Source organism: Trypanosoma brucei, chromosome 8, assembly GCF_000210295.1.
Source record: "Trypanosoma brucei gambiense DAL972 chromosome 8, complete sequence".
Classification (NCBI taxonomy): Eukaryota; Euglenozoa; class Kinetoplastea; order Trypanosomatida; family Trypanosomatidae; genus Trypanosoma; species Trypanosoma brucei.
Window position 1 is genome coordinate 1202740 of NC_026741.1, and position 26716 is coordinate 1229455.

At 50.0% G+C, this 26716-nt stretch overlaps 10 protein-coding genes across 10 annotated transcripts in view; all 10 read right to left on the minus strand.

The window, feature by feature from the left end:
• The window catches only part of TbgDal_VIII4590 (hypothetical protein, conserved), a gene marked incomplete at both ends in the record, with an annotated part of 14157 nt that extends 7522 nt beyond the window's left edge, over positions 1 to 6635 (minus strand). Inside the window, one exon of the mRNA XM_011777492.1 lies at positions 3 to 6635. Within this exon, the coding sequence (XP_011775794.1) occupies positions 3 to 6635 (6633 nt within the window). The remainder of the gene's footprint in view (positions 1 to 2) is intronic.
• An 868-nt stretch (positions 6636 to 7503) lies between these two features.
• TbgDal_VIII4600 (hypothetical protein, conserved) lies at positions 7504 to 8394 on the minus strand (the record flags this gene model as incomplete). Its single annotated transcript, XM_011777493.1, has 1 exon — positions 7504 to 8394. One exon carries the CDS (start codon positions 8392 to 8394, stop codon positions 7504 to 7506), a length of 891 nt encoding a protein of 296 aa, XP_011775795.1.
• A 158-nt stretch (positions 8395 to 8552) lies between these two features.
• TbgDal_VIII4610 (hypothetical protein, conserved) lies at positions 8553 to 9806 on the minus strand (the record flags this gene model as incomplete). The annotated part of the gene is made up of 1 exon (XM_011777494.1): positions 8553 to 9806. One exon carries the CDS (start codon positions 9804 to 9806, stop codon positions 8553 to 8555), a length of 1254 nt encoding a protein of 417 aa, XP_011775796.1.
• A 456-nt stretch (positions 9807 to 10262) lies between these two features.
• On the minus strand, positions 10263 to 11096 carry TbgDal_VIII4620 (prohibitin, putative; the record flags this gene model as incomplete). The annotated part of the gene is made up of 1 exon (XM_011777495.1): positions 10263 to 11096. One exon carries the CDS (start codon positions 11094 to 11096, stop codon positions 10263 to 10265), a length of 834 nt encoding a protein of 277 aa, XP_011775797.1.
• Positions 11097 to 11663: 567 nt separating this feature from the next.
• Positions 11664 to 13532, minus strand: TbgDal_VIII4630 (hypothetical protein, conserved; the record flags this gene model as incomplete). Its single annotated transcript, XM_011777496.1, has 1 exon — positions 11664 to 13532. The coding sequence occupies one exon, from the start codon at positions 13530 to 13532 to the stop codon at positions 11664 to 11666; it is 1869 nt and encodes a 622-aa protein (XP_011775798.1).
• Positions 13533 to 14135: 603 nt separating this feature from the next.
• Positions 14136 to 14972, minus strand: TbgDal_VIII4640 (U1 small nuclear ribonucleoprotein, putative; the record flags this gene model as incomplete). Its single annotated transcript, XM_011777497.1, has 1 exon — positions 14136 to 14972. One exon carries the CDS (start codon positions 14970 to 14972, stop codon positions 14136 to 14138), a length of 837 nt encoding a protein of 278 aa, XP_011775799.1.
• A 754-nt stretch (positions 14973 to 15726) lies between these two features.
• TbgDal_VIII4650 (kinesin, putative) lies at positions 15727 to 18771 on the minus strand (the record flags this gene model as incomplete). Its single annotated transcript, XM_011777498.1, has 1 exon — positions 15727 to 18771. The coding sequence occupies one exon, from the start codon at positions 18769 to 18771 to the stop codon at positions 15727 to 15729; it is 3045 nt and encodes a 1014-aa protein (XP_011775800.1).
• Positions 18772 to 19077: 306 nt separating this feature from the next.
• On the minus strand, positions 19078 to 19980 carry TbgDal_VIII4660 (hypothetical protein, conserved; the record flags this gene model as incomplete). The annotated part of the gene is made up of 1 exon (XM_011777499.1): positions 19078 to 19980. One exon carries the CDS (start codon positions 19978 to 19980, stop codon positions 19078 to 19080), a length of 903 nt encoding a protein of 300 aa, XP_011775801.1.
• Positions 19981 to 20300: 320 nt separating this feature from the next.
• Positions 20301 to 22340, minus strand: TbgDal_VIII4670 (hypothetical protein, conserved; the record flags this gene model as incomplete). The annotated part of the gene is made up of 1 exon (XM_011777500.1): positions 20301 to 22340. One exon carries the CDS (start codon positions 22338 to 22340, stop codon positions 20301 to 20303), a length of 2040 nt encoding a protein of 679 aa, XP_011775802.1.
• A 413-nt stretch (positions 22341 to 22753) lies between these two features.
• TbgDal_VIII4680 (hypothetical protein, conserved) lies at positions 22754 to 26368 on the minus strand (the record flags this gene model as incomplete). Its single annotated transcript, XM_011777501.1, has 1 exon — positions 22754 to 26368. The coding sequence occupies one exon, from the start codon at positions 26366 to 26368 to the stop codon at positions 22754 to 22756; it is 3615 nt and encodes a 1204-aa protein (XP_011775803.1).
• Between the last annotated feature and the right edge of the window lie 348 nt (positions 26369 to 26716).

The following is a 26716-nucleotide window of genomic DNA, read 5'->3' on the forward strand; positions in this document are numbered from 1 at the left end:
TCCTCAAGCGCGGAGAGGTGCTCATTAAACAATTTCTGATACCCATCATCTTTGGAAAGCGGTATGTCACTGAGGAGCACGCACTTACGATCTTCGTACAAAAGGAAGGGATTGCACGCACGCACATACTCATTGGCGTCTTCACTCTCCTTCTCAGCCAGTCTTGCAAGACGAGCAAGGTCCTTAACCCGCTGCAACATCTCTTCCTCAGTCGCTACCGCATCTTTGCCACCGTCGCTGCTACTCTTCTGCTGCAACCAGCGCTGGCCCAACTGAGAAAACATTGCATCATCATTGATTGGAAGCTCACCAAGAGGAATACCCATTACTCGTTTCGGAAGGAAGGGATACTGTTTATGGACCGCATCCGTTTTCGTAGCATTCTCCTCGGCCAATTGCGTCACGAGCGCCTTCATTTTCTCCTCCATAGCAGCAATCGCCTCTGCGTCGCCTGCCGGATCGCGGCGTAGCTCGTCCAGCTCATTCGACAGGTCACGGAACTCCTGTTGCTGAGCAGGTCGCACATCTGCGAGACACACACCACGCACAGGCTCTTCGGGCAAGAACGGGTAACGCTCACGGAGGCCTTCAGCACGGACTGCGGCACGGAGCCTAGAGGAACGGAGGTCACTCACGATTTTGTCAGCAGCGTCACGCAATAATTTCTCCTGCTGAGCCCGGGCCGTCGGATCCATATTAGATGCATCCTGCGTGTAGTGAGATGCTAGCTCCGCAAATGTGGGATCTGACATGAGATGCAACTCGCCCAGCGGGATCCCTTTCAAGGTACGTCCCAGAAACGGGTAAGCTGCTGCAAGGGACTCCTCTTCGGCCTTGCGTTCTTCAACAATCGCCCTCACTCGCTTTGTTTTGTTAACTTCTATTTGCTGCTTCTTTTCGTTGTCTCTTACTGTTCTTTGTTCTTCCTTCAGGAGTTGCTGTATTTCGTTGTCTTCGTAGATGTTTAAGGATGCTATTTTTATACCCTTTACTGTCTTTTGTATATTCTGAAAAATTTTCATAAGTCTTCCTACCTTTCTTTCTTCTGCTTCGATCTCGCTGCGGAAGGCTTTGTGCAGCTGTGATTTTCTCATCGCCATTCTTGTTTGAAGGATGCGCTGCAATTTGATACCTGCGGGAGTACCTTCTTCCTTAATTCTTTGATATTCGCGATGGAGTTCCTGGTAATATTTATCATTCATTATTTCCTCCTCAATGTAAGTGTTTATTTCGTCTTGAGAAAGTCCAGTATCATGAGTATCCTTTATTTCATCATCACTGACATCCGACGGTGTTGATGTCATTATCTCCTGCGTCGTTCTGGCCAGCTCAGCTTCAAGCCTCTGTAGCTTCTCAGCGTTTTTGTCTATATCATCCATGAGTTCATCATGATCGCCAACAAGTTTTGCGACAAGTGGGTTGTGGAGCATGTTGGGGTCGATGTTTCGCCCAAGCATCGGGTATGTTTTGCGCAGCTCATCTACTTCGCGCACCTTGGCTGCCCGACCCTTGCGTTCATTTTCAAGTATGTCGCGCACACTATTAAGGAGATCGGGATGAACTGCATCAAGCGATCCGTCGCCTGTCATTGCAAGGACTCCTTGGCTTTCTAGGAGACGAATGTCCTCTAGACTAAGTGGCTTCAGTTCGTGGAACATCTCCATTATCTTTTCAATCTTCTTTATCTCCTCCAGGGCAATTTCATCTGCTCTACATGCAAGTCGGAATCGAACACTAGCGACGGAGTCTTCATCCAATTTGAATCGTTGCAGAAGAGATTTGTACTCAGCAAGAAGCTGGTTGAACAGGTTGTCCTCGCTCAAGCGAATGTGACGCAAAGGAAAACACTTCCGCGTTGTGTAAATAAGAAAGGGGTTTCCGGAGAGTACAGCATCATCGGCATCGGCGAGCAGAACTTCACTTAAGTGTGCGCCAGACGCAAGTTGCACAACCCTTGACTGAAGCACAGTTTCTTTTTTCGTTGTGGTCTCCTTCTCAGAAGCGGCAAATACTTCATCATCTTTGATTGGAAGCTCACCAAGAGGAATACCCATTACTCGTTTCGGAAGGAAGGGATACTGTTTATGGACCGCATCCGTTTTCGTAGCATTCTCCTCGGCCAATTGCGTCACGAGCGCCTTCATTTTCTCCTCCATAGCAGCAATCGTCTCGGAATTGCCTGCCGGATCGCGGCGTAGCTCGTCCAGCTCATTCGACAGGTCACGGAACTCCTGTTGCTGAGCAGGTCGCACATCTGCGAGACACACACCACGCACAGGCTCTTCGGGCAAGAACGGGTAACGCTCACGGAGGTCTTCACTCTCGATGGCTTCACGCCATTGGCGCACATTGCTCTCACGAGCGATAGCAAGTGCGTGGTTTAGCATCTCCCTTACAAGCCGCTTTCGCCGAAGATCGTTGGAGGTACCAAGTGAGTTGGGGAGCTTTGAATACTGCTCTGCTTTCTGCGCAAACTTTTGGTTTTCTTCCAAATGCATGGTTGACGTATCTATACCTTCCATCCTACTTGGAATAAAGGGATATTTTTGGTTGTGCTCTTTGATCTGCGTCGTCCGCCTCACGGCAAGCCAAGCCACACGGTCGTTGGCGCGCGCGTTGAGCTTGTCTACTTCCGCTACGACGACTGGTTTCATTGTGGTAAGTTTCTCACGAGCAATCACAAGAGTCATGAACTCATTATCCCCTTCCACGTCAAGGGCATCCAGGGTGAATCCGAGGTGCCGACGGCTTACAAATGGGTATTTGGCCTCTGAACGCTGTCGCCTTCTGAAACGGTTTGCATTTACCTTCCGTACCCAAACATTCATCTGGAGTACCCGCTCCTCCATCTGATGTGTAAGCCCCAGTGCCGTTGGTGAATCATCTGCGTTGTTCTTGAACTCGGCATTGCGGCGTTGGGATAAAACCACGTAGTAATCATCACGCATGTTCGGCACGGTTTCCACTACAAAATTCTCTGTTGTGAAACTTTCAACGTCGTAGTTCAGCCTCTGCAGTTCATTATCGTCGTGGCGCCGTGCCGCAAGGTGATGCACCGCCACCGCCAGTTCTGATTGCAACTTGCTATCAGTATTCTTCTTTGCTAACTGATCCATCAGCGTTGCCGCCGCCGAGTCCTCATGCAACCGTAACATAGAAAGTCGTTGATGATAAGGCCTTTCCTCAAGAAAGGGAAACTGCTGATGTAACTCCTCGTCGTCCACCGCGAGGCACGTGCGCACGATGGAAGCCCGTTCCCACATGGCTTCAAGCTTCGCAGATATTAGGGCATGGATCCATTCTGCTTCGGCGTCCCCACGGGAAACACAAAGGCGATGCACGCGAAGAAGGTCATGCAGGTGTGTATCTCCGGCAAGATCGGTAGCAGAAACGGAGTAGCGCTTTGATGACGAAAGCCAGGGCGACAACTCCTTCCGCCACCGAAAGGCGTCGAGCTCGATCTCATCAACACGGCTGGCCAGCTGACCCTGAATTTGCACAAGGCCTGGTCCTAAAGATTGTGACATGGTGCATTTTCGTATCTGGTCAATTAGTGTTCTAACTTGTTCATCCTCCAACACGTAAATCCATGGTATCGGAAGCATGAGGTTGACGTACCCCCCGTGCGTATCGCTAAACTCCTGTTCCTGGCGGTCGACAAAAGCCCGTTCAAGAGCTGTATCCTTTGCCTTCTTGGCAACATACTCACATATAGCATACTCCAAGGCGTTCGTTTGTTTAGAATCATCGCTGCTGCGCAACTTATGCACAAGATCCATAAAAAATCCATCGTCTTCAAGTCTGAGGCTTGCCGTCCGCACCCCATGGACCTCGGCGCGAAGGAAGGGGTACCGTTTTAGTATATCACCCTCTTGGATGGAACGATGTAGCTCCCACATCCGCTCCTTCATTGCCTGTTCCAGTTGCCTGCTCTCAGTTGTGTCCTTGCTTGCTCGCGCCCGCTGATGGGCAAGTTCAACGAACACCTCATCTTCCAGCAGCCGAACATCAACAAATGGAAAGCTGTCGACACGAGTTGCAAGGAAAGGATACCTCTGCAAGATCCCACGATATACCACTGGCCTGGAAGAGAGGTGCTGCTCGAGATAACGAAGGTTCTCTAGATACGCCAAAAAATCAGGATCGTCTTTCGGTACACCGGCTTTGTCGAACGCAAGACCGGCCCTCTTGAGCGACTCTCCCGCATCACTTAAGCGATTAAGGTCAATTTCAATCGCACCTTTGTTATTTTGTACGACAGCATACTCCCTACTCTGAACACCAAATAAGTCTGCCGCCTTATCTCCGGCCTCCCGCAGCAACGTCATACAGTGCTCTACATATTTTTCACGATCCCATGAGCGGTAAATGTGTGCACCATCAGTTAAAAGGGACGGCAAGTCGCGCGATTCAGTTGGTTTCTTCTTGCTAATTGTAATCGCGGTGAGAAGTACACGTATTGCGTCCTCGTACCAACTTTCAGACTCAAGTTGCAGACTTAAGTCCCACAGATAGTACATAAAATAGTCTGACGCCCAACCAATGGTACTGAGTTCGACAGAATGGCTCACGAGCTCCTTTGTGTTAACGGAGCAAGAGGGAAGAAGTTGTTTACACTGAAGAAGCCCCTTGTACGGCTGAAGATGCAGCCATGCACCGTGCTCACTCTTAAGATAGCCCGGAAGCTTTTCGATAGCACTATAGAAGTGCTTCGCAGCCTCCTCGACACAGCTTCTGTAAGTGGCCAGCTCGTCAGACTGATACAACGTCGCCACGCGCAGCAGCCAGAAGCCATACTCAATGTGAAGGCGGCCTTGCGTTACAGGGCCCGTCAATTCTTCGAAACCGCGCATTGTGTCAGGAAACAAGCCCCGGCCCTCCGCAATGTAGTCTTTTTCCATAGTTGCAAAGCACACCTCGCACACGCTACGGCGCGAATAGAGGGGTGACAGGCTCACAGGAGCACACAGTTCCATGTGCGCTTTTGCAGTTTCACGTACTAGGGCAAGTGCTTCATCATAATGCCCATCCCAGCACGCCACCTTCCATCGGACCGGCAGACAAAAGGCATACCGATAACCATCTTGTGTAACGATTGTCCTGTATTTTTCACTTAGTGCGCGAACATACTGAGGATCTATCAATTTGGGTAATACACTGGCGTTGACGTGGGCGTGCCATCTCATTACTGTGTGATTTTTGGAAGTTTTTTCAATGGAAACTCCAATAAGGGCACATATGCGCGCCACAATATCCGCCTTCCTCCCCATACGTATGTCTGTTAGGGACTTGATGAGATCCTCATCGGAATCTATTATGCCATATTTCTTGGCTACAACCTCCAAAAAGATACTGCGGAAATTATCCAGGTTTGTGAAGGCTGCCCCGATGTGTTTCGAGACCGTGCCGGCCAGTATATCGTCATCGTACGCCACGCGTTTTCCTTGAACTTCCAAATAGAACTCCTGTTTCACCGACCGTGCAATCATTTCAATGGATATCAACTCCCTCACTCGTTGTGTCACATCAGGGGAATACCTCCCCACACCCTCAGTTTTACACACCACTTGCTTCAGGAGGCACATGTTGATGCCGATTGAGTGCAGCACATCGCACAGTTTCCTCAAGCGCTCGCCGTTTGAGCGAGACTCGCTGTCCACACAAGCGTGCACAATGCGGTCGAGCACTTCAGTGTTGTCAAGCAACGAAACTGTGTCCATATGACCATCTGTCACATTGCCACAAAGCCTCAGCATCTCTTGGCGCTTCATGATTGTATCGTCAACAAACAACGGGGTTAGAGTTGAGTTGGAATTGGTTAGGTACAGGCGGCCATCCAATCCCTCATACACCTCAAGAGTGCCGTCGGGAAATGGGATATTGAGAGCATCCGCCATGTGGAGGATCTCCGCCTCGACCTCGCTGTCATCTGTGGATTCAGCCCCATAAAGGCGGGTCGGGTTGGCCGACATAGGGACTAAGGCCTGCGCAAGCACAGGCATTCCGCGGTAGAAAATCATGCAGGAGAGCGGCACAGTCAACAGGCGGCTACGACTCTGCAGCACACCGCGGAGTGAGGCCACATAGTTCCTTCCCGAACGGCTGTCAGGTAGAACACGGAAGAAAATGTTGTCCACGCGATAACACTGCAGAAATTTCGGGAGCTCCCGAGGCCCGTTATCGTCGAGCGTCACGATCTGCTTCGCCTTGCGGGTGGCCTCCTCCACGAACTCCTTCTCAATCCGGCGAAGCGCCTCCATCCGGCTCACAGCCTGGGAAATGGTGTTGTCCTCCGCTTCCCACGCAAACTGGAACTCTGCATTCCAATTCCTAGCATACCGCGTGATGTCAGCACAAGACGCAAGAAATGGCTTCGGTGCCGTCTGCTGCATCGGAAACGCAGCTATTTTTCTGATGGAAAGTCTATGCCGGGACGCCTCCAGCATTGAAACGTGACGTTGTGCTGTACGCTGGGAACTAGTGCTTGTCAATCGCGAATAAGAGGATCGCACATCCTCGATTGGAACTCCCTGGTTTTCGGGGGTGGTAGGAAACATTACACCCGGCTTCCGGTCCCGTGCATTCGAATCAACTGATGGATTACGGCGCTGTTCATTTTGATTGCGCCGTCTCATTTCAACGAAACTGACAGCAAAACAGACACAAAATTGAGTACTAAGTTACCTGAACCTCCCGGTACTTTGGTTTTTTTTCTTTCTATTATCTAAAAACAAAGCCGAAGACCTGCCGGGCAGACGGGTGCGCGAAGAAAAAAAATGCCGCAACAACGAAGGATGTTTGCTTCAAAGGCTTCGCAAAAAAAAAAAAAACAACAAAGTTTCCAGTCTGCCTCCGAAGATGATAATGACAGCAAGTTAAATAAACAAAAAGAGGTAAACTTCAACATGTGAAATAATAACCCTCGTGTGGCGTTTCACCACCGTTGGGATTCGTAACATCGTGGGAGGAGGGTACGCAGAAGTGATCCCCTCATTGTCCCGCAAAGCACCTAACGCAGCGGTAAAAAGGAAGTGCTTCGCAGCCATCAATACGCCGTAGCACCACTGCTGCAGGGAACAAATAACATACTCCCCAACACACAGAGCCATACACATCATAAGTTTCCCCACCGATACCCACCACCTCTAACTGAAGCACTTTGGTGAAATTCACAAAACGAACCGTTCCCACCTGCCAGTCCACCTCATTAACACACCGGCCCCACTTCGCATTAATGCCTAACGCTGATCACCCAACCCACGGAACAGAGATAAGTGAACAAACCCGTGTGTGGCCGTGTGAGCATCGCGTACACACAAGAATGGGCAACTAGTCGCTCCTGACACGGTAAGCAAAAAAAAAAACTCTATAGTGAACAAGCGCATGAGCTATTCGTGGTAACATTTCCACACAGCCGGCTATCCAACCCCTCAACATACATTACCATCACCGTACCGCTATTATTTGTTTTCCTCCGAGCATCGCGCCACAACGTATGAACTGCTACAACCGAATTTGCATCAAGTCGTCATATTCTTCATCTCCATCGCGGGGGCGTTTCTTCGTCTCGACCGCCTTCGTTATACTCTTTAGCAACTGCGCTTGCAGATCACCCCGTTGAATAATTGACTGTAGTTGCTGATCTTCGCTGACACCCATCTTTACGTACGAAACGGCTCGTTCAAGAGGATTTGGGGCTTCCTGTTTCGCCTGCAGTTTGCGAAGCTCCTTCCACCCTCCACGCTTCTTTTTCACTTCTTCGCCGCGAACAAATACGTGTGGAACAGGAAGCGCCTGTGTGTCCGTAGAGCTCACCTTTCCTTCTGTCAGTAGCAGCTCGAAACTGTGCCGTAACTTCTCTAACTCCGCACCACCAAATGCACCATCTGGAGAACTGCCAGAGATATCAGTTTTCAGGGCAAGACAGCACTTGCGGGCAAATACAGCGATCCCTTTCCTAGCGGCCTGCAGGTCATCAACCCTCACGCACTCGTCACCAAAGAACTCCACAAACACGGGCGCCTCTGCAAGGTAACCGGCACGCAAGTGATGGCCGTTAGCTGAGGCTCCGTCCTCCTCCATGCCAATGTGCCGCAGTGCTGCGTCGGAAAGACGCGCCAACGCAGCAACACTACCCACCTTACGCATTAATTTATTTACTACAGCGTCGCCCACCAGCATGCACAGATTTGGTACAGATGTAGGACTGTTCTCTGCCATCTGCTTCTCGTTCGATCTACCTATGAATCCTTCCAACACCCCAACAGTGCTCAACGTTGCCTTCTGCGCGAGCGCCCATTTAAAAGGAAAGGAAAGAGTAAGATAAACAAAAGTTGGTGCAGGCGAATAGGACATGGTAAGGTGGAAAGAGTCATAAGAAATGGCCGTATACATCGCAAAAAAAAAACACACACACACACAAAATACGTCTCGATGCGCTCTGCGGCCCAACAACAACCAGCGTTAATTAGTGTGGACGGGTACACCGCTTCCTTCCGCGGAAGCTCGACGTGCAGATCCTCCGAAATGGAAATACGCTGAAGCGACAATAACTAGGTACCCTTCCTCACGTCGTAGCGGTGTCGCGGTGCCTTTTTTTTTTTTATTCCACGCACCCCACACTCAGCCTTAAGTTGCTCCACAAGTTCATCACACTCTCCCTGAAGCCGCCGTTCACGCTCCTCCTCGCACCCCAATCGTCCATATGCCGCTGACGACAGTGGAAGCGCTGAGCGCACGTTTGCCGTCCACTTCACCGTCTGCGTGGGTGGACACTGCCCGACACGGACACAAGCAGATCCCCACGTACTCCAACCATCGCTAGCGCGGGAAAAAAGTGAATTGCCTTTCTCCTTAGTCTGCAACACCTCTTCCACTCGAATACGCAAACGAGAACACGAAACGGAAACCCCTTGTCTCGGATTTTGCTGCGATTGAACTAGCTGAGGTTTCTTCAACCGCCTAAAGTTGGAGGAAAGCCAAAAGTTTGCAGCATCGTGTCTCCATGTTGCGATCGCGCCATCGTCCAAGTTGCGATCCCGTGATTGAAAAATGGCGGTGAGACCGTTCTCGTCTACATGAAGAGCAGCAATGAACAGGTCGCTCGGTGACTCACTCGTGTGCCCTTCTCCACTGTCTTCCGTCTCAGCGCTGGCAGCAGCTTCCGTATTCCATGCGTAACGCCGCATCCAAAATGGTTCTTCCCGCTGCAACAACGGTTCAAGGGGGCGATCGTTATCATACAAATCCACACGTGCCAACTGTGTGCCGCCGACGTAACACATAGTTTCATCAGGCGCAAGGGCTAGGCAACGTACAGGGAAACCAACGCGTACTTCACAAAGAAGTGTGCAAGACGAAGTATCGAAAATAATGATGTGCCCCCCAACGCTGCATGTCGCCAGCCACGAACCGGTTGAGAAGAAGGCCATGCACGTTACCGCTAGCGTATGTCCATGCAGGCGGACCGCCCGCCCGTTCGTATTTGTAATCATACTACTGATCGGCTGGATGGCGGGTGTTGCGTCGTGCCCGGCAGAGGCAACAAGATACGCCGAGGAAGCAGCTAGGCAGTGGACCGGACCGTAGTGTAGAGCGCGGGCGTACACGCAATCACAGGTAATATTTTCAGAGTCGGAAGGTGTAGCAGAGCCAATAAAAGCGTCACCGTCTATATATGCAAAGGCCAACACACTCCCTGCGTCAGTGCCCACCACGACAGTGCAATTGACTGTCAACAAAGCGGTAACATAGGCACCTTCGTATAGACTAGCACCAAAGGCGTCTCCTACACCTAGCGTTGTCATCACTGCCGACCGACCACACTTTTCTTCCCCGTTCTCAATATTGTGATGAAAATAACGTTGGAAAGGATGTAGCAGAGGAAAAGGTTATACGCTAAAGAAATGTGAGGGACGTAAACGGAGAATAGTAAGGAATATACCAGGCAGAACAAGGCGACCAACCAACACGTCGCGTTACCTCGTGGGATTACCCTCTCCCCGGATGTTTAGTCGAGCACAAGCACCGCAGACGCTTTCCCTTTAGCACCGTTCACAACAAGAGAGGGCGTACCCGCTCCTCCGTCGCGCGTGTAAATATGCACAGTCTTAAGTAACGAAGAAAATGGAGAAAATGCGGACGATACTTTAATAGTACTCAGTAAGCTCCACCACAGACGAAGGGAACGGCGTTTCACCCGCCCACCCACACGCACACACCTTGTTTCCGTTCAATCTTATTATTTAATCCCTTCCTTCTGTTCAATGTGCCTGCTCAGATGCCTGATGGCTCTTCATGTGGAGAAGCATATTACTCCCCCCTGGAAGGAAGGTTACGTTTCGCATTGGTATGAGCTTTGATGCTATGTCCACAGCCGCTTCAATTCTTCGCAGCTCCAACAGTCCCCCTCCCGAGCGTTGAATGGCTTCCGAGATCAGGCGGGCAGACTCCGCCTCACCTTCGGCGCGAACAACAGCGGCACGCCTCTTTTGCTCATTCTCTAGCACAACGTAACGGAATCTCTCTGCCTCCTGCTGTGCAACCTGTTTCTGCTCTACAGCCACCATGAATTCCTTACCGAACTGAATATCCACAAGCGATAAGTCTTCCAGTACAAGGCCGAATTGTGATACTTTGCTCTGCATCAGCTGGTATATGCGCGCGGACACGACGTCGCGCTTCTGAATCAGTTCCTCGGCCTTGTACTCGGCCACAACTGCTTTGAGAATTTCGTTGCTGATAGAAGGAAGAATACGTTCGTCATAATCCATGCCGAACTCACGGTATATCTGTGGCAACCGATCCGTCTGCGGACGGAAGAGTACACGAAGACTTATGTTCACCATCTGAAGATCTTTTGTGCCGGTCATGGTCTTCAGCACACGAGGCCGAATGCGAATATTAAATACCTTGATTTCATCGAGCCCTAAGATACGGCACTGCAAACCCTCGCCATACACGGAGTCCTTCAGACCAGTGATCCTATTGTAGAGAATGGCAGCTTCACCAGGATATACGACAAAGCAGCAGCTGTAGAATCCAGCAGAGGCAGCTGTAACTCCAAGCATAAACCGCTGGACAAATCTGAAGCTCATAATTCCCTCTTATGTAAGTGCCTCTTTCTCTTAGCTCTTAACTAACGAATGTACATGGCCAAAAAGGTGAAGAGGCATTCGCGGGAGTGCATGAGGCGGAACCACAGCAAAGTTGCAGCTTAAACATTAGAGACACTTCTTTACCACATGCACGTACACGAGACAACATTAACTTTGTTTCCTTCCTATCCTAAAGCAAAAGTGGATTCCGCAGAAACGTTCACACCAACGCGTCAACGTGACCACATAGGCCACATCAAATTTGCTTAGCGACAGGTCACACGACCGCACTCCCCTGTACCTAGCGGGCCATCGCTTACACACTCTGTTTCCCCTGCTTATTTGCGTTCGACTTATTCTCTCTTGTCCCGACGTCGTTTACGTTATCGTGCACTGGTGTTATTTAAACTTTGTCTCTTCCTTATGCATTAGTGAAAGCAGGTGAATTACTCTCCTCCATCTTTAATCGCGCTGCGGCCCCTTCACCCACTCTGACGGCGAGACGCCACCAGAGGTGCTGCCAACAACGAACTTCACCCTTCTTACGCTGTTCCCTATCCGCTCACATCAAGTCAAGGTCCCCTTCCCAACTGTAGCCTTCCTGAAAGCATCTTTTACTTCAGCGTCAACCTCTCCTCCGGGAGTCCCAAGCCACTCATGCAGTGTTGCGTCGTCCACGAGACCGTTAGCGTGCAATGAGGAAATGATGTGCCCGGTAATCTGTGCCCTCCCAAGTTTCGTCATTGTTACCAACGACTGCACCACAGGCAATGAAAATATGGCATCCTCTTTCTTCTCAGGAGGAGGTATTTTGCCCCAGAACTCCATCAAAGTGCTGAGAGACATTTCATCTGGGTCACGCAGCATACCATACGCCGTGCATAGAACTCGCACCGCGTCGTAGTACACGTCCGTCTTCACATCGTCGCCAGAAGTGAACCTCAGCATGTTGGCGAAGCGTTCGCTAAACTTCGGTACATCCTCAAGTATTCCCTCTTCAATGGCTGAGGAAAGAGCGGCGGCAAACCCGTTAAACACCTGATCATCCTCCAAAAACAGGCCGATAACCATAAGTCTGCTGGCTTCACACTGAGCATCCTTCCTCGTCGTCATACAGGCCTCCCGCACCACCTGGGCCGCCACTGCCGTGGGAAGGTCCATGTCAGGTATCGGTCGGGCCCCACAATCACGGAATTCCTCCTGCCAATTGGGCAGGCACCCGGTTCTGTAGCCACTTAGCCACTCCTGAAAAAGCGAACGTACACGTTCCTCAAAAGCCACAGACTCCGTAACGGTCATCTCGTGATCATCACACGCCACTATCTCCGACTTCACAACATCTCGCCAAGCACGCGACTTCAATCCCTCTCGCGCATCTTTTCCCACCGTTGAAGCCGCTGCTCGCTGGCCCAGTGCAGAGTCACACGGACCCGCACCCTTCCCTTTCTTCGATCCGCTACTGCTTGCGTTACTCGAGTTCGGCGTCGTTGAGGGACGCACAGCCCTGTCAGAGGCACGAGGTGGTTCTTTCTGTGTCGCAGCGGACGTTTTCGGCATTACAGTCTCGCGCGACTCCCAGTTACGATCACGCCGTAACTCTATGAGGTCCAACATTTTGAAGCATATGCGAGGAGGGTAAATCTTCTGGTCTTTTAGGCCCTCCAGAACCTTAAAATAGGCATCCAATTTCGGTCGGAGTTCAGCGATGGAGTCAAGGCTCTTGCCAACAATAGTGAAGAGCACCGTGAGAAACTCGAGGTCTTCGCTCGCCGGGTAACCCCCTTTTTCAGGTTGCATAATGATGTTGATAATATCCATCATTGTACTGTGTGAAAGAACTTTGTGCAGGAAGAGCTCTCCAATGAATCGCATGTTTGCTACCTTGCGTCTCATGAAGGACGACCTTTGCTGCTCCACCTCCTCTTCAGAGAGTCCCTCCGATGAAGGAACATTCCGGCGGTTTTGAAACTCCGTCTGCGCGATCCCGACAACGGCATTGCGCAACTTTGACAGTCTCTTGCCCTCCTTCTGTTTCTGTACGACGTTGAGACTTACTTCATATTCCGCAAGCTTGTAGCACAGACCTGCATAGACGTTACTGTTTTCAGGCTCCCCTAGCGCTTTATTAAAGATAATCGAAACCGTCTTCTTAAGCATCTCGTCTGAAGAAAATATGGTATTTGTCTGAAGTTGCGAGACTATCTCGTTAAAATTAGCCGCACTCAGCTTATTTAATGACCCGTAGACGAGGCGCTCGACCCACTCAGCTGTGGTTTTTGCCGATCCACGCGCGGCCCATGCGTTGGGTCCACGCACCAGTTTCGTCTGTGTTTGCTTCTTTCTGCGGCAAGCCTCCTCAAGTGAAAAGCCGGGGTACGGTGGCTCCGGGTAGAGCGACCGCAGTTCGAGAATTTGGTCGATGGTGTAGACGTGCATTGATCACCAGCTTCTCCAACCTTTCCTTCGACGTTATCGGAGATGGTCCTCACTCCCGCTCTGGCGTACTCCCCTCCCCACCCTCTAACACCCAAAGCCTGCCGGCTCCACAAACGCCGGTGCTGAGGCACCCTCAAACACACCCAACTCTGTTTAATAGAGCCGGTGGCGGGTCTCTCTGTCAATAAGGTGTAAAGTAGTGAGGGAAAAAATATATACACACGTACTACTTTGGTTCGCTGTAACCTCCTTTTTGACCCGTAAATAGGCTAAAAAGAAACAAAGCATAGGTTGGGGCGTAGGCGAATAAGCAAAGTTAACTCGAAGGGTGGAAACACACAAAGGTTTAAAATAACTAAGAAATTCTGTAATACAGGAATGTTGTTGTCTCCGGAGCTTTCTTGTGAGTGCTGCCAAACAGTTAGCGCCGTAGTGGCACACACACACACACAGACAAAATAGTTACTGTGACGTGGTATTCAAACCATCGGCATATGGAAGGAACACAAATGCTAACTGGCAAGCACGTGTGTCCAATACCAGTGTATGTGGTAAAGATGAACAAAAGGTTGTAGGAGGGAGGGAAACGGCAGCACCGAGGGATCACGTAATACTCATGATATCATCCAGAAGGATGTCCACATCATCACGGTGTCTCAGTTCACCTCCTGATGGCTCCGGCTTAGTTGGAGCCTCCCTTGATCGATCTTGTTGCCGTTCGGTCTCATTGCGCTGGCGCTTGCCAATTGGCGTGTCTCCAGACGGCAAAACGGGGGAATTGATCGACGTCCCCTGCAATTTCACAGCTTTTGCAATGCGTTTCGGCAGAAACTCAGGTTCCTGCCGCCCTCGCTCCACGTCGATCACAACACTCCGACCGTGAAGCCGCCTCTTTCCACTACTTGCAACTGCTCTCTGCACATCCGCCTCCCGTCCAAACTGCACAAAGCCATACCGTCGGCTGTGACCATTACGGTCAAAAATTAGACGAGTGCTGACCACACGACCAAACTGCTCGCTGAAGATGCGGATATCCTCCTCCACCGTTTTGGCGTGCAACCCCGACATCACAACTGTGCACCGCGGGTCCGAGCATATATTCAAATCTGTATACGGATTGCGGCGATTCATCTCCGACTTCATCTGCTCCAACCAGGCCGAACGCTTAGGGTCAGATTTCTCTGCTGCTGCAACGGGCCACGCATTCATTGACGACGACGAAACCACAGGCGGTCGCTCAGCGGCAACAAGCTCCAGTGCCCGCTTGTGAAATATATGGACCGGACTCGAAGCTATTGGCTCACGACGTCGGCGGCACTGGGGGACAAACGGTGGGGGTGGCCTGCTCTGAAAAAAAGCCGCCTTCCATCGCATGTGCTCCTCGACCCTCCGCTGGGCATTTTTTTTGTGGACCAGGTCTTCCTCACCAGGGGTCTGCATCTAATAGTTAATGGTGTCAAAAGATAGAAGAGAGCACAGAGGGGTGGTGAAAACATACCGGCAGAGAAATAAGGTTAAGGAATTCAACGTTGAGTGACTATCTTCGAGAGTCAAGCGAAAGTATATGTTACAACATTGCTGACCAAAAGTTAATTTCCCGGAAAAAAAAAATGATTTACCTGGGCAAGTTGTGTCCCTTTTTCCCCTCCCTTTATCCAATCAAATCCCCTCATTCTGTTTAAGAACAGGAGAAGCAAATCCCCGCGGGGATGGGGAATCGGACTATCTCGACCGAGGTCACTCGCTAACCACTCTAGTAACATATAATATTTTTTTCGTACCACACCGTTATGCGTTACTGAGACGGGAGAACATGCGGAGTTTTCTTTCAATCACTACTCGTGTGATGGAGAGCAAACGTAAATGAGCACAATATTTAATAGCAAAATTACTGCAAACGATTTTTGGACAACGCCAAAGGCAAGAAGAAAGCGTTCAAAAGGAAAAAATCAAAAAACAAGACAAGAGACTAAATTAAGGGTGCAGGTAATTCAAAAATATCCAGTGGTGAGTCCACCTCGTATACACGCTCACCGTTCTACTAGCGACATTTGGGGAACTTTTATTTCTATGGACGAAGACGCATCGCCCACAGCGCCCGACGCAACACAGCAGAGCCTGTTGTGGAATGTAAAATTAGCAATAAACACTGATATTAAGTGAAGGAGAAGTGCAAATTAAAAGAAGATATTTTTCAATAGGGTCCCAAAGTCGATGCGCTCCTCAATGAGAGGTGACGCGTTGAGGTCCGAGAGGGTGTCGTCGCAGCTGTCGTGGATGTTTGCGGAACACTATTTGTCCCCTCGGCAGCGCCAACGTAGCAATTGAGCACCGGAAGAGGGTTCACGACAAGACCCTCGTCGCGGAAATGCAGCCACATCGCGGAAGATCTAAATATATCCAAGCGTACAAGAACGCGAAGTTCTCCTGGCGTCAAACGGACCCCTTTACTCCGTTGACGACTTAGTAGTTGCTCTCTCGTCTCCGCATACACGGCTAAAGGTACATGCCACTCTCTACAAAAGTTCACACCACGGTCCCCAATTCGGAAAGCCATCCCGTCATCACTTATTCCCATTGGTAATTCGAAACGAGGCCACAGACCTGTGACATGACTAAGGCCAATCACCCATGCCTCGAATTCAGGTGGAGAGTCACACACAAAATCTACTCGTTCTTCTCTCCCGTACGAGTCCTTTTCGTGCTGTGTGTGAATAACACCCCAACTGGTGTAACACACACCCCCAACAGAGTCTTCTTTGACGCGCCCCAACAGAATACTTGTTATCAAACAAAGCGGGAAGGAGCCCTCCTTCCCTAGAGAGCCAACAACCGACCAGCACAAGCGGGGTTCTCTAGACTTGACATCTACATAAATAAGTCGACTGTGGCATGTACCATCACTGTTAAACTTTCTGACTTTACCCCCCATCTTCATGAAAGAAGCAACGTCATCCAAAAACTCGGGGTCATCATACTTTGTCTGGTGGACCCCCTTCTCCTTTTTGCGGGAACGGGTGTTTGCCCCAATATCAGCATCCACGCGCATCCAGTACGGGAACGGTTGGGCCGCTAACTCCTTTCCCTTAGGTGTCCACGGTCCCAGCACTGAGCGTAATACTTCACGGTAATTCCTGCCACCCCCTTCGTTAAAATGCGTGGTCGCGCTATCTGTCACAGCACGGGCCATGCTGAGCCTCCACATCTCCAGCACCTCTTCATTTTGCGACTGGTACCGATCCTGCTCTTCTTCTAGTAGAGTCGAAAGTTGTTTGTTCCTGTACATTAAGTTACACATTGTGAGACACGTTGTTGCTAATTCAGCTGCCTCTCCCACATCAGACGAAATTTCAGACAATTCATCTTCTCCCTCCTCGTCGTCCCATTCTCCCCCCAGTTCCCAATGAGTCGACTCTTCACCAGAGTAATCGTTGTAAGCACCGCCGTTGTGAACTCCATTGAGGTGGGCCTCACTATACTCTAATCCGGTGATCACGTTGTCTGTCTTTTCAATGTCCGTCGCAACGAGTTTACAACGCTGATGGAGCTGACGGCGCATGGAGCGAGTATCTCTATAGTCGGTAGCTTCCTTCACAAGTCTCCTTTCCCACGCCTGCCACTCGTCTGTAGTCAATGGGCCATCATCCGCTGAGGCCGTCTCTAAGCGCGAGTGAAGCTCCATGTACCCATTTTTCCACTCCTCAACCATTTCGTCACACAGCTCGCGCCGCAATTCCTCTTGTCGCTCCTCCTCGTTTGCAGTCTCCTTCTCTGACGCGACAGCTTTCAGTGCATCACATAGGGTAAACATACCAATATATCGTGCATCAGAGTCCCTGAGGCGTATATTGAAGGCCGTGTCGTACAGAAGATTGTTTCTATCTGCTGCCACATGCTTTATGACCTCTGGGGGGGAAAAGCTGTGCTTTTCCCGAGCGATGGCCAAATCTGCAGATAACTCCGCAAAGCACCGAACTGACGAGTGGAAACTCCCTGCTTTTGGCGAATCGAGGTCATTATTTGTGTTGCGGATAGCGGTGGAAGATACCTTGAGCTCTTTCACTTTGTTGGCGAAGTGAAGAGACGAAACCGTCTCATCGAATGTAAGCACAGTTGGGCTCACCGTTACGATTAGAACGACGTGAGAATTTGGGGCGGCGAAAGTGTCGCGAAGAACGGTTGTGAGCTTTGTGTTGCGATACGGGATGTGCGCCGCGCCCTCATACAGGGCATGCACAACACTTCCTAATGCAGTCAGTGACGAGTTAATTTTTTTAAGCTCGTCAAAACCAATACTATTCACCTTGACGTTTCCCGGCTTCTCACTTCCCGCAAGATCTACCAATGACAACTTACTGTACATTACGGGAGCATTGGCATCGCCAAGTAGGTCGTTCGAAGCGTCAGCAAACAACGCATGTGTGTGCGATATGGGTCTCGTTCCCGGGGGGCACACCTGAGACGCTTCCTTCAAAGCTAAGCACTGTGGTAGAGTCAACGGTTTGGTGCTCACAGTTGTTATAGGCTGTTGGTACACCTCGATATTAAAAATTGCATGGGAACGGGACGATTTGTCGTTTCCGAAGGTCATTCGTTGCATACGTTTGGCCGATGCCTCCTGGTACACCCGCAGTGCATCTTCAAGCTCAAGGATCGGCACGTACTCAAGATTCGAAAAGAGAACGTGGTCCTTTGTGACAGCCATCTGCACAACCGCGGGGGACTCGCCAGCACTCAACAAATCTCTCACTTCTTCCAGGTAAATTTCAAGAGCGGAAATTCCAACAACCGTATGCGATGAATTTCTGCGCAAAGATGCGTAGTTCAGTATATCTTGAAGAGAGCGGAGGAGGACACCCGATTCACTTGTAATGAGTTCTCCATTTGCTGCCTCAGGATTTGTCACTCCAAGAATTGTATATGTCTTCCCACTCCCAGTTTGGCCGTATGTTAACAGCGACGAGTTGGTACCGCTTACCACGTTTTCTACCGCAGACAAAGCGAGCGCCTCGTATACCTCCTCCTGCGTCGCATCTTCTTCAAACACGCAATCGTACGCAAAGTGAACCGTGCGTCCATTCCCCACTGAGCAACCATCACTTACCCGCAGTGTGGTGTCAGAAAGCACCGCGCAGGCCTTCTTCTGTTGGAACTCTGACACGTGCTGCGGATTCGCTGCTCCCTTCACCAGGGGCCGCACTCGCACACCAACACTAACCAAAGCGGAACTATTTACCATAGCCTCCTTGGTGATTAGCACGCTGCAAAGCAGACGTCAAACCACTGGAAGTACAGGTGAGACGGGTGGGAGTGAGAAGGACAAAAGTGGTAACCACAACCATTAGCTGCCACAAAGGTGGTCAGAATGAGAGAAAGTCTTCATGTGGCGACAAAAACAAGAATTAAAAAAAAGTGGCGTGAGGGGTGTTACTGAGTAAATCTTTTTTTTAAAAGCAAAGTTCGATCCGGTTTCAACGAAACTTATCGGCAACGGCATGCCCATGTAACACGAGAAACTAAAAGGAAATACCAAAACCGAGCGGCATCATATGTTGAAGATGATACCCTCTTCTATGAGCTGCTCGATGGCGGGTTTGATCAGCTTCCGGATTGTCTGCTCCGCCTTACAATCTGCACCCTGCACTGAACCAAAATTAGACAACACCCGGAAACTTTTCAGCGGATCACCAAAAAGCTGCATCTTCACCACGCGTTGCTTCACTAGCATTTTAGTCGATAAAATGTCAAAGAATGGTGGGGAAACATTGCGCACCCTCAAAGAATGCCTCGGATGACCCTCCGATGCTCCTTCCATATCCACTGATGAAAGTGAACCATCAATGGAGTCGAGTACACCCGGCAACCGCATTGCCCCCCGACCGCCACCGCCAAGTAAAACACCGTACCCCGAGCGGTGACGAGTGGACGGGGTGCCTGCACGACACGGTGGGTGCATACCATTTGTGTTTTTCCTGCTTCTGACAGTCGTCGCGAGGGGGGCAACTGGTACATCGGCGCATTTTCCCCATTGCACATTTTCTTCAAGTTCCTGAAGAATCTCAATGGCGACCATTCCATCGATGAGAATGTCCCGTAATGTCATCTCAAACGGGCAAAAAAATGGAAGGGCGAAGTTATTGTCGGCTTCCTCGGCGCCGGACCCCACCATATCGAGGTTCACCTCAAGCCCACTAAGGCGAATGAAAAAATCACCAGTGTAACGCACCTTCACCATTATTACTGTGCGCTCAGCCGACAGCATTCGTATTCCACTGAGCGTGACTTCAGGAGGGTTGGACCCCAGATTAAGTTCATCTACGTTCACAGTGCCACGAATTTGCCCATCGCTACCCTCAGCCATGGAGTTCCGGATGGCGCGCTCAACGGCCGCGCGAATCAACTCCCTTCTCTCTGCGCACAGTGAAGTGGGCCACTCCCACTGCAGCATCACCTAACCACTATTTGTTGTCCACCACTACAGAAACAAACAGACCTAAGTAACTCCGGTGGTCCGCCGGATGGGGTGGGGAATGGGGACCAGCTGACGAAGCTGGCAAAAGCAAGAGAAAAAAGACAACAACTTATTGTGCCAAAGGGAACAGGGGTGATCTTGTCCCCTGTTCCTATTATCATCCTGTATTCATTTAACCAGCAAGTGAGGAATACTAGTGCCCGGACGAACGTACAGTGAAGTGCCAAAAGGGGGAAAAAACATTCGCAATTATACGAGTAAAAGCAGTATGATCAATGCCATACCGAAGCCACAACTTATACCAGTTGCTCCCCAGGCGAGCGACCAAATGGTATCACGCTACCACGCATACTCCCAACATCCAGAGCTGCCTTCCCCGGTGGCTTCGTGTGCTGCCCAAAGCGGCGAAGGACGATGTCACGAGGACTAAGTTTCCACTCTGTACGCAACTGCCTGAGCTCATGAGGGGGAACTTGAATCACAGGGATATCCTCATCATATTGAGGTGCTTCACCCTTTTCGGAGTCACCTTGTAAGCTCTCGCCGATAACTTTGATAAAATCATTTACAACAGGGGATTCACCAAAAGCATCCCTGCACAAATTCACACAAATCTCGGTGTCCGCATTCGGTCGAATCTTCAACAAAGTGAAGAAACCCACGAGCTCCTCCGTCATGGAAAGCGAACCATTCGATGAAATGGCGTTTGAGTTTGCCAACAAAAGCGAATTAATCATCCGCGTCGTCAAAGGCTTGCCAAACCCTACAATTCTCTTCAAGGCACTAAACCCTGAAGCAACCGCGCCAAGGTGGGCACACAATTCAAGAAACTGATCGTAGATGGGTGAAATAAGATCCACACTACTACCCACAGCTTCCAACCGCTTGATCAAGGTTTCAGATCTCTCTAGCATGGCCGCGGTTGGCTCCTCGCAGTTACTGCAAGCCTGGATAAAGAGGAGCACCATCTCCGGTGTCGGATTCATATTCTGATGGACAAAATGTTGGTCAAATATGGCAAGTGCTAGTTCACCATCGCGCTGAAGTGCGCAGTACATGAATGAAAGAGTGAAGAGGACAAAATCTGGCGTTAAGCCTCGTGGTCGCAGTTGAGATAAGACGTCCATGACGTAATCTCCAAAACCAGCAACCCCACGGATCGCATAGACCAGCCAATGGAAGCATTCTATGGAAAGGCGGATATCAGATGCATCTGCGAAACCCTGTGCTTTCAAAACAAGCGTTGGTTTATTGAAGGCACAACACATGCGCATGTACGCCTCAATTGAAGCGGTTGTTCGGGGCAGCTGATAAAAGTCAAAAAGGGACCAAACTTCCAAACCCATTTTCTCCACCTCCTCAGGTTCACACAGGTAGGATCTTTCGCCCTCGCTGGTGGCCCTTGACGCTTCATGTTTTGACATTTGTTCCCCCAAAATTGAATACAGTATCATGGCCTTGTTCAGCATGGTACCGCGGGGTCGAAGATTTCGTTTGATAACCTCCTCCAGGGTGTCTATGCCTTCGCTTACGCGACCCGCTGCAACACAAAGAGTAAGCAATGCATCGAAGAAAAACGTGTTGAGGATGAAAGACTCGGGGGACTCTTTCTCAAGTTCCCTCGCACGATTTGCGTACACGTTCCATCCCTCTTCCCACTTGCCACAAGCCGCAGCACATAACACCATCTCGCCGTGTGTCTCCACACCCACCTCTACAGGAGGGATGTTTGTTACAATCATGCGCTCGAACATTTCCACAGCACATTGGAAGCTAGCGTGGCGCCCCCACACTTCCAGCATCTCAATCTGCTGTCTCTGGTACCGTATGAGGGCGGCACAACTTTTATCCGGTAGTGGCACTCTTTGGTATAAAAAATCAGTGAGCAAACGACCCGGCGTTGGTAACAAGCGAGCGTGCCTGACAAGTTTGTCGACGTCAAGTAAGTGCATATCCCGTTTAAAATATCCGTACCGAGCATACCGAAGGTTTCTTGCTAGCGCTGTCTGGTTATAAATGTGCTTTATATGAGGCCGATCGGGGTCCACCCACACGCGGTGAGCCTTCTCGAAACCAGGCTCACCACCGTAGAGGCCCATAGCGGCGTTTGTAAGGGCAGGACGGTGCAGCTCGCGGTATGCGGGGCTGCGAACATGTTGCTCACGGGCCAACAGGTTCTGCTCTGTATCGTCAAACCAAAGTGGCGCCGTACAATCAACTTTTTCTCGGGCCACATCCCCTTCCTTTTGTTTTCGTCGATTTTCCGCTGCATACCATTCGGCTGCTTTCACTGCTGCTGCGGCGAGGCGCAGACGGGGGACGGCGTGCGACAGCATCCACCCGGGACGGTTGAAAAACTAGTGAAAGTGTAAAGTTGGAAGGGAAAAGGCGATTGAAAACGGACCATATCGGGGTAGAAAAATAGCAACAGTACCAATAACAACCAGGAAAAAAGTGCACGAACACAACGGACGCATCCACCCGCCCTCATGCTCACATGGATACCTACCTTCTAATGCACATCAGACAGTAAATCTATTTATGTATAAAAATGATAATAGAGCACACCTTCGAACCACAGCCACAGCGGGGTAGAGAAGTATGTGAACATTTTTCTTTATTGTTTGAGGGTACATACAGTAATCGCACGTCACTGTTTCTACCGCTGATGTTTTATTTTCTTGTACATTTCTGGAGAGAGTGTGCCCACCCCAGGGCAACAGACCGCTTTCCCTCGCCCATACAATTTTTACTCCTCCTTCTTCGTGGAGAGCGGCACCTGAGCGGACCTGGTCTGAATGTCTTCCTCTAGTTTCTTCGCTATTTCATTTAGGCGCGCTAGCTCTGCGCGTTGTGAGGCAATCTCCCGTATAACATCCTCCTCACAGGCAGATACACTGCTCTGCCCTGCCGATCGCCACACACCGGCTTTTCCCGCCAGCAGTCTGGCCTCCTTTCGTAAGTCATTGATTTCCTTTATAAGAATGACGTTCTCAGCAGTAATACGATACTTGTCACTACGGTTATTCTCCGCGTTCTTGTTTACCTTATTCCTCAGTCCGGCAAGATTGCGCTCAAGGTGATCACGTTCACGGTTGTACTCCCTTACTTCATCGGCTGCTGACCGCGACGCAAGGGCTTTAAGTGTACCAATTGCCTTCCCCGACGTGTACTTGTCGAAGAGTTGCTTGGCCGACTCCTTCAACTTACGCGGGTTTGTTTCGTCGTGTAAATCACATAACTCCGTCCACAGACGGGACTGGAACTCACCGAAGCTGCGCATGGAAACAGCCAGCTTCTCAAGCTCACGACTCTGTCCAGCCTTCTTTTGCCGCAAGTTGCGTATTTGTAGGACAAGGTGATCGTTGCTACGGGTGTATTTGTCCGCTTCTCGTCCCATCTCCGCTAGACGAGATTTCGTTTGCCGTATTTCTTCATCACGGGGATCAATCTGAGATTTCAGCTCTTTGATTTTGTACTCCAGAACAAACTTAAACTTCTCAAGCTCCTGGTTCTTCTTCTTCAAATCAAGTACTCGGCGTTCCTTCTCGGCTATGGTTTCTCCACGGTCCCTGAACTCCTGTGTGAGTGCCTCAATGTCGCGTTTGGCGGCTTCAATTTGTGACTCCAGTGCCGTTTGCTGCCGCATCCTTTCTCGCACCTCCGCTTTCGTGGCCTCCAGTTCTGCCCGCGCTATGTTCTCGGCCGAGAGCAAAGAGTCGTTTACACCTTGCAAAGCAAACAGCTCGTGTGATTGTTCCTTGCGCCGCTTTTCATTGCCCTCCTTCCGCTTGATCACCTCTACGTCAGTGGCCTCCTCCATCATAGCGCAGAACGTATCAGTGCGCTTTTCATCCTCTTCCTTTTCTGCCAGCAACTGCTGATAACGATCGTCTAGCTCCTTTATGGTACGCTGCTGGATCTCCCTATCCTCAACTGGTTTTTGTCTCGCCTGCTCGCGTATGCGAACAATATTCTTGTCATGCTCATGCTGCTTCTCACTAATCAGTTGCTGCAAGCGGTCACTGCGACGACGTAAAAACAGGATCTTCGCGGCGTAATCCTCCTTGGTACGCAGTAGGGATGCCTTGTCCTTATCCTCCATCTCAGCCATATACTCCGTAAATCTAATTGCCTGTTCATTTTTCTCTTCTTTTAGAGCTTCAAAACGGGCAACACGCTCTGCTCGTTTCTCTGCGAACTCCCGTTCCAACCTCGACAGCTGCTCTTCGTGCACACGGTCACGAATTATTTGTTGTTGTCGCATGCGCTCTTTTAATTCAGTTGCCTCAGCGGTGAGCTCGACTACGGTCTTAGTAGATGCTTCCATATCCTTACGTGCTACAAACAGTTCGCTCGAATATTCCACCTCTTTTTGAGGGCCCCGATACGGCGCGACGACATCCCAAAATATAACGGCGCCGTCCTCACCTGTACTTATTATTAATCCGTCGTCGAACGATAGAACAAGACGTGAAACAACGCCTGTGTGGGCATGGTGCAGCTCCGACATGATACCATTTACATCGTTGTCATTGTCATTTAACGAAAGCCTCTCACCAAGATACGTGTTAAAGACGCGAACCGTGCCATCTTCACATCCAGTAAAAAGTAGCTTCAATCTGGAGCTGATGGCCATAGAAAATATGGAGGCGTTGTGAAGGTCGTGCACCGCAACTTGTGACAGCTTAGTGCGATCAAATTGGCGTAACTTGCGGTCATTACCTGCAGTCCACACAGTTCCCAAGTCCGCCACTGCACAGTTGTATGTCATTTCTTTTAGGGTGTTGTCATTTACCTTATGGAAGTCGCACAAGCTAAATTCAAAAACAGCACCATCCATACCTACGGTTATTATCCGCGTGTCGTCCGGTGGGACGAAGTATATGCTCTTTACTTTGCCACTGTGGCCTCGTAGATGGCCTATTAACTCACAAGTATGAGTGAAGTACACATAAACCGTCGTGGCATGAGCAGCTGCAAAAAAGTTGCCGCCATTACTAAAGCGGCACTCCATGCAGGATCTTATGCCAATGTTCTTAAGGTGCCGAACATCGTTGTAGTACAAATTCATCATATGCAGACCATCTGCGAGTCCTACGAGAAGGTGCGTCCCGGATGGGTGCAAAGCAACACTGCAGATGTCCGAAGTAAAGCGCTTGCGGAACTCAACAACACCTGTGATAAAATTCCACACAAAAACGCAGCGGTCGCGCCCTGCGGTGACAGCGAGTGGCCGCTGCACACAAATGTCTACCCCTATCACTGGCGCTGAGTGAAACGGTTGGCCAATGGGCTCAAACACACCATCCTCATTCTTAAAAAAGTCGGCATTCGGAAGGTTTAGTGAATAAAGCTGCTTCGTGCTAGTAAGAAATGAAACGTACTCCTCTGCTGGTGGAGGGGACAGAGTAAAGGAAAGTATCACGGGTATTGCATCACCCGGAGGTCCCATAATGTTCGAGTCATTGTTGAACTTGAACGTTCGAACCTTCCGATACATCTCCTTGTTGTCAACCCGTTCGTAAATGCTAATAAGACCCAGGTCCCCTCCGCATATAAAGCCTTTGCCACAAGCAACCAACGCAGTAATAGCAATCCCGTCTGATGGGGAAAGCGGAAGTGCATACTTTACCTCGTTGTTTTCCATAAGAACCAAATCACCATTTTCTGTTGATAATATGAGCCAGTTCTCAGACGGAATCCACACATGGGCAAGGTAATTCGTCACCGACTCCCGAACCCCACCGGGGGTGCGCCGGAGTTGGCTCCCCTGCTGTGAAAAGAATCTTACAATACCACTTCCAGACACACACACAATGGAAGAATCGTTTGGGCAAATACTACACTGCTTCAGCAGGTCGTGGTCGGCGGTTGCAGCCTCACTATCATCAAGGACAGCACAGGATGCTATCACCTTCCCCCTCTCGACGCTCCAGTAAACAAGGTTCCATTCAGGTTGCCCACCAAGTGATGCCAAGTTCCGACCGTCGTGAGAAAAAGACAGAGAGACATACTCCGATGAACCAAGATCCGGAAGTTGCAGTATCTTCTTCCGCTTCAACCTGGGTGTGGTATTGCTGTCACACCCATAAATAACAATACTTGGTTGCTTGGAACTCTCTGCGACCGCCAAGAAACGCCGATTGTTGGACAACGCCATCGCAGTTACTTTTTTACACCCCGGCGTGCACGACACCATCTGCTGTGTGCCCAACTGTGTGTCGAGTATAATAAGATTTTTACCTGAAACCCAGACAACGTTGTTGTCATCCAGGTACTGTATCCCACCTTTGACACTTTCACACACACCAAAGACATGCCGGCACTCTAGCAAACGTGGCGAATTATGGGGAGCGGGCATTGTTCCCACCTTCGCCTTTCAAGGATTTTAACACCCCGCTTTTAGAAGACTAGAGCAGTGTTCGGTGTTTCCCGTGTCGCACGTTTCTCCGGTTTGTCTCCGCCTTCTCCTTCCTTTTTCGTTGACAAAAATTAAAAGTAGCAATCGACAAAACAGAAGGAAGCGAGCCAAAGTTCTTACAAAATTGCAATACCTACCACAAGGAGGTTTTTATACCCGGCCAGATCGTTGGGTAATATAAACTGAAGATAAGTTATTGGAAAGTAATAGCTTCAGAAGCGCTAGCCGATCCCTTTAAAGAAATAAAACCTGTTCCGGAAGATAAAACATTTTGGTATGGTGAATAAA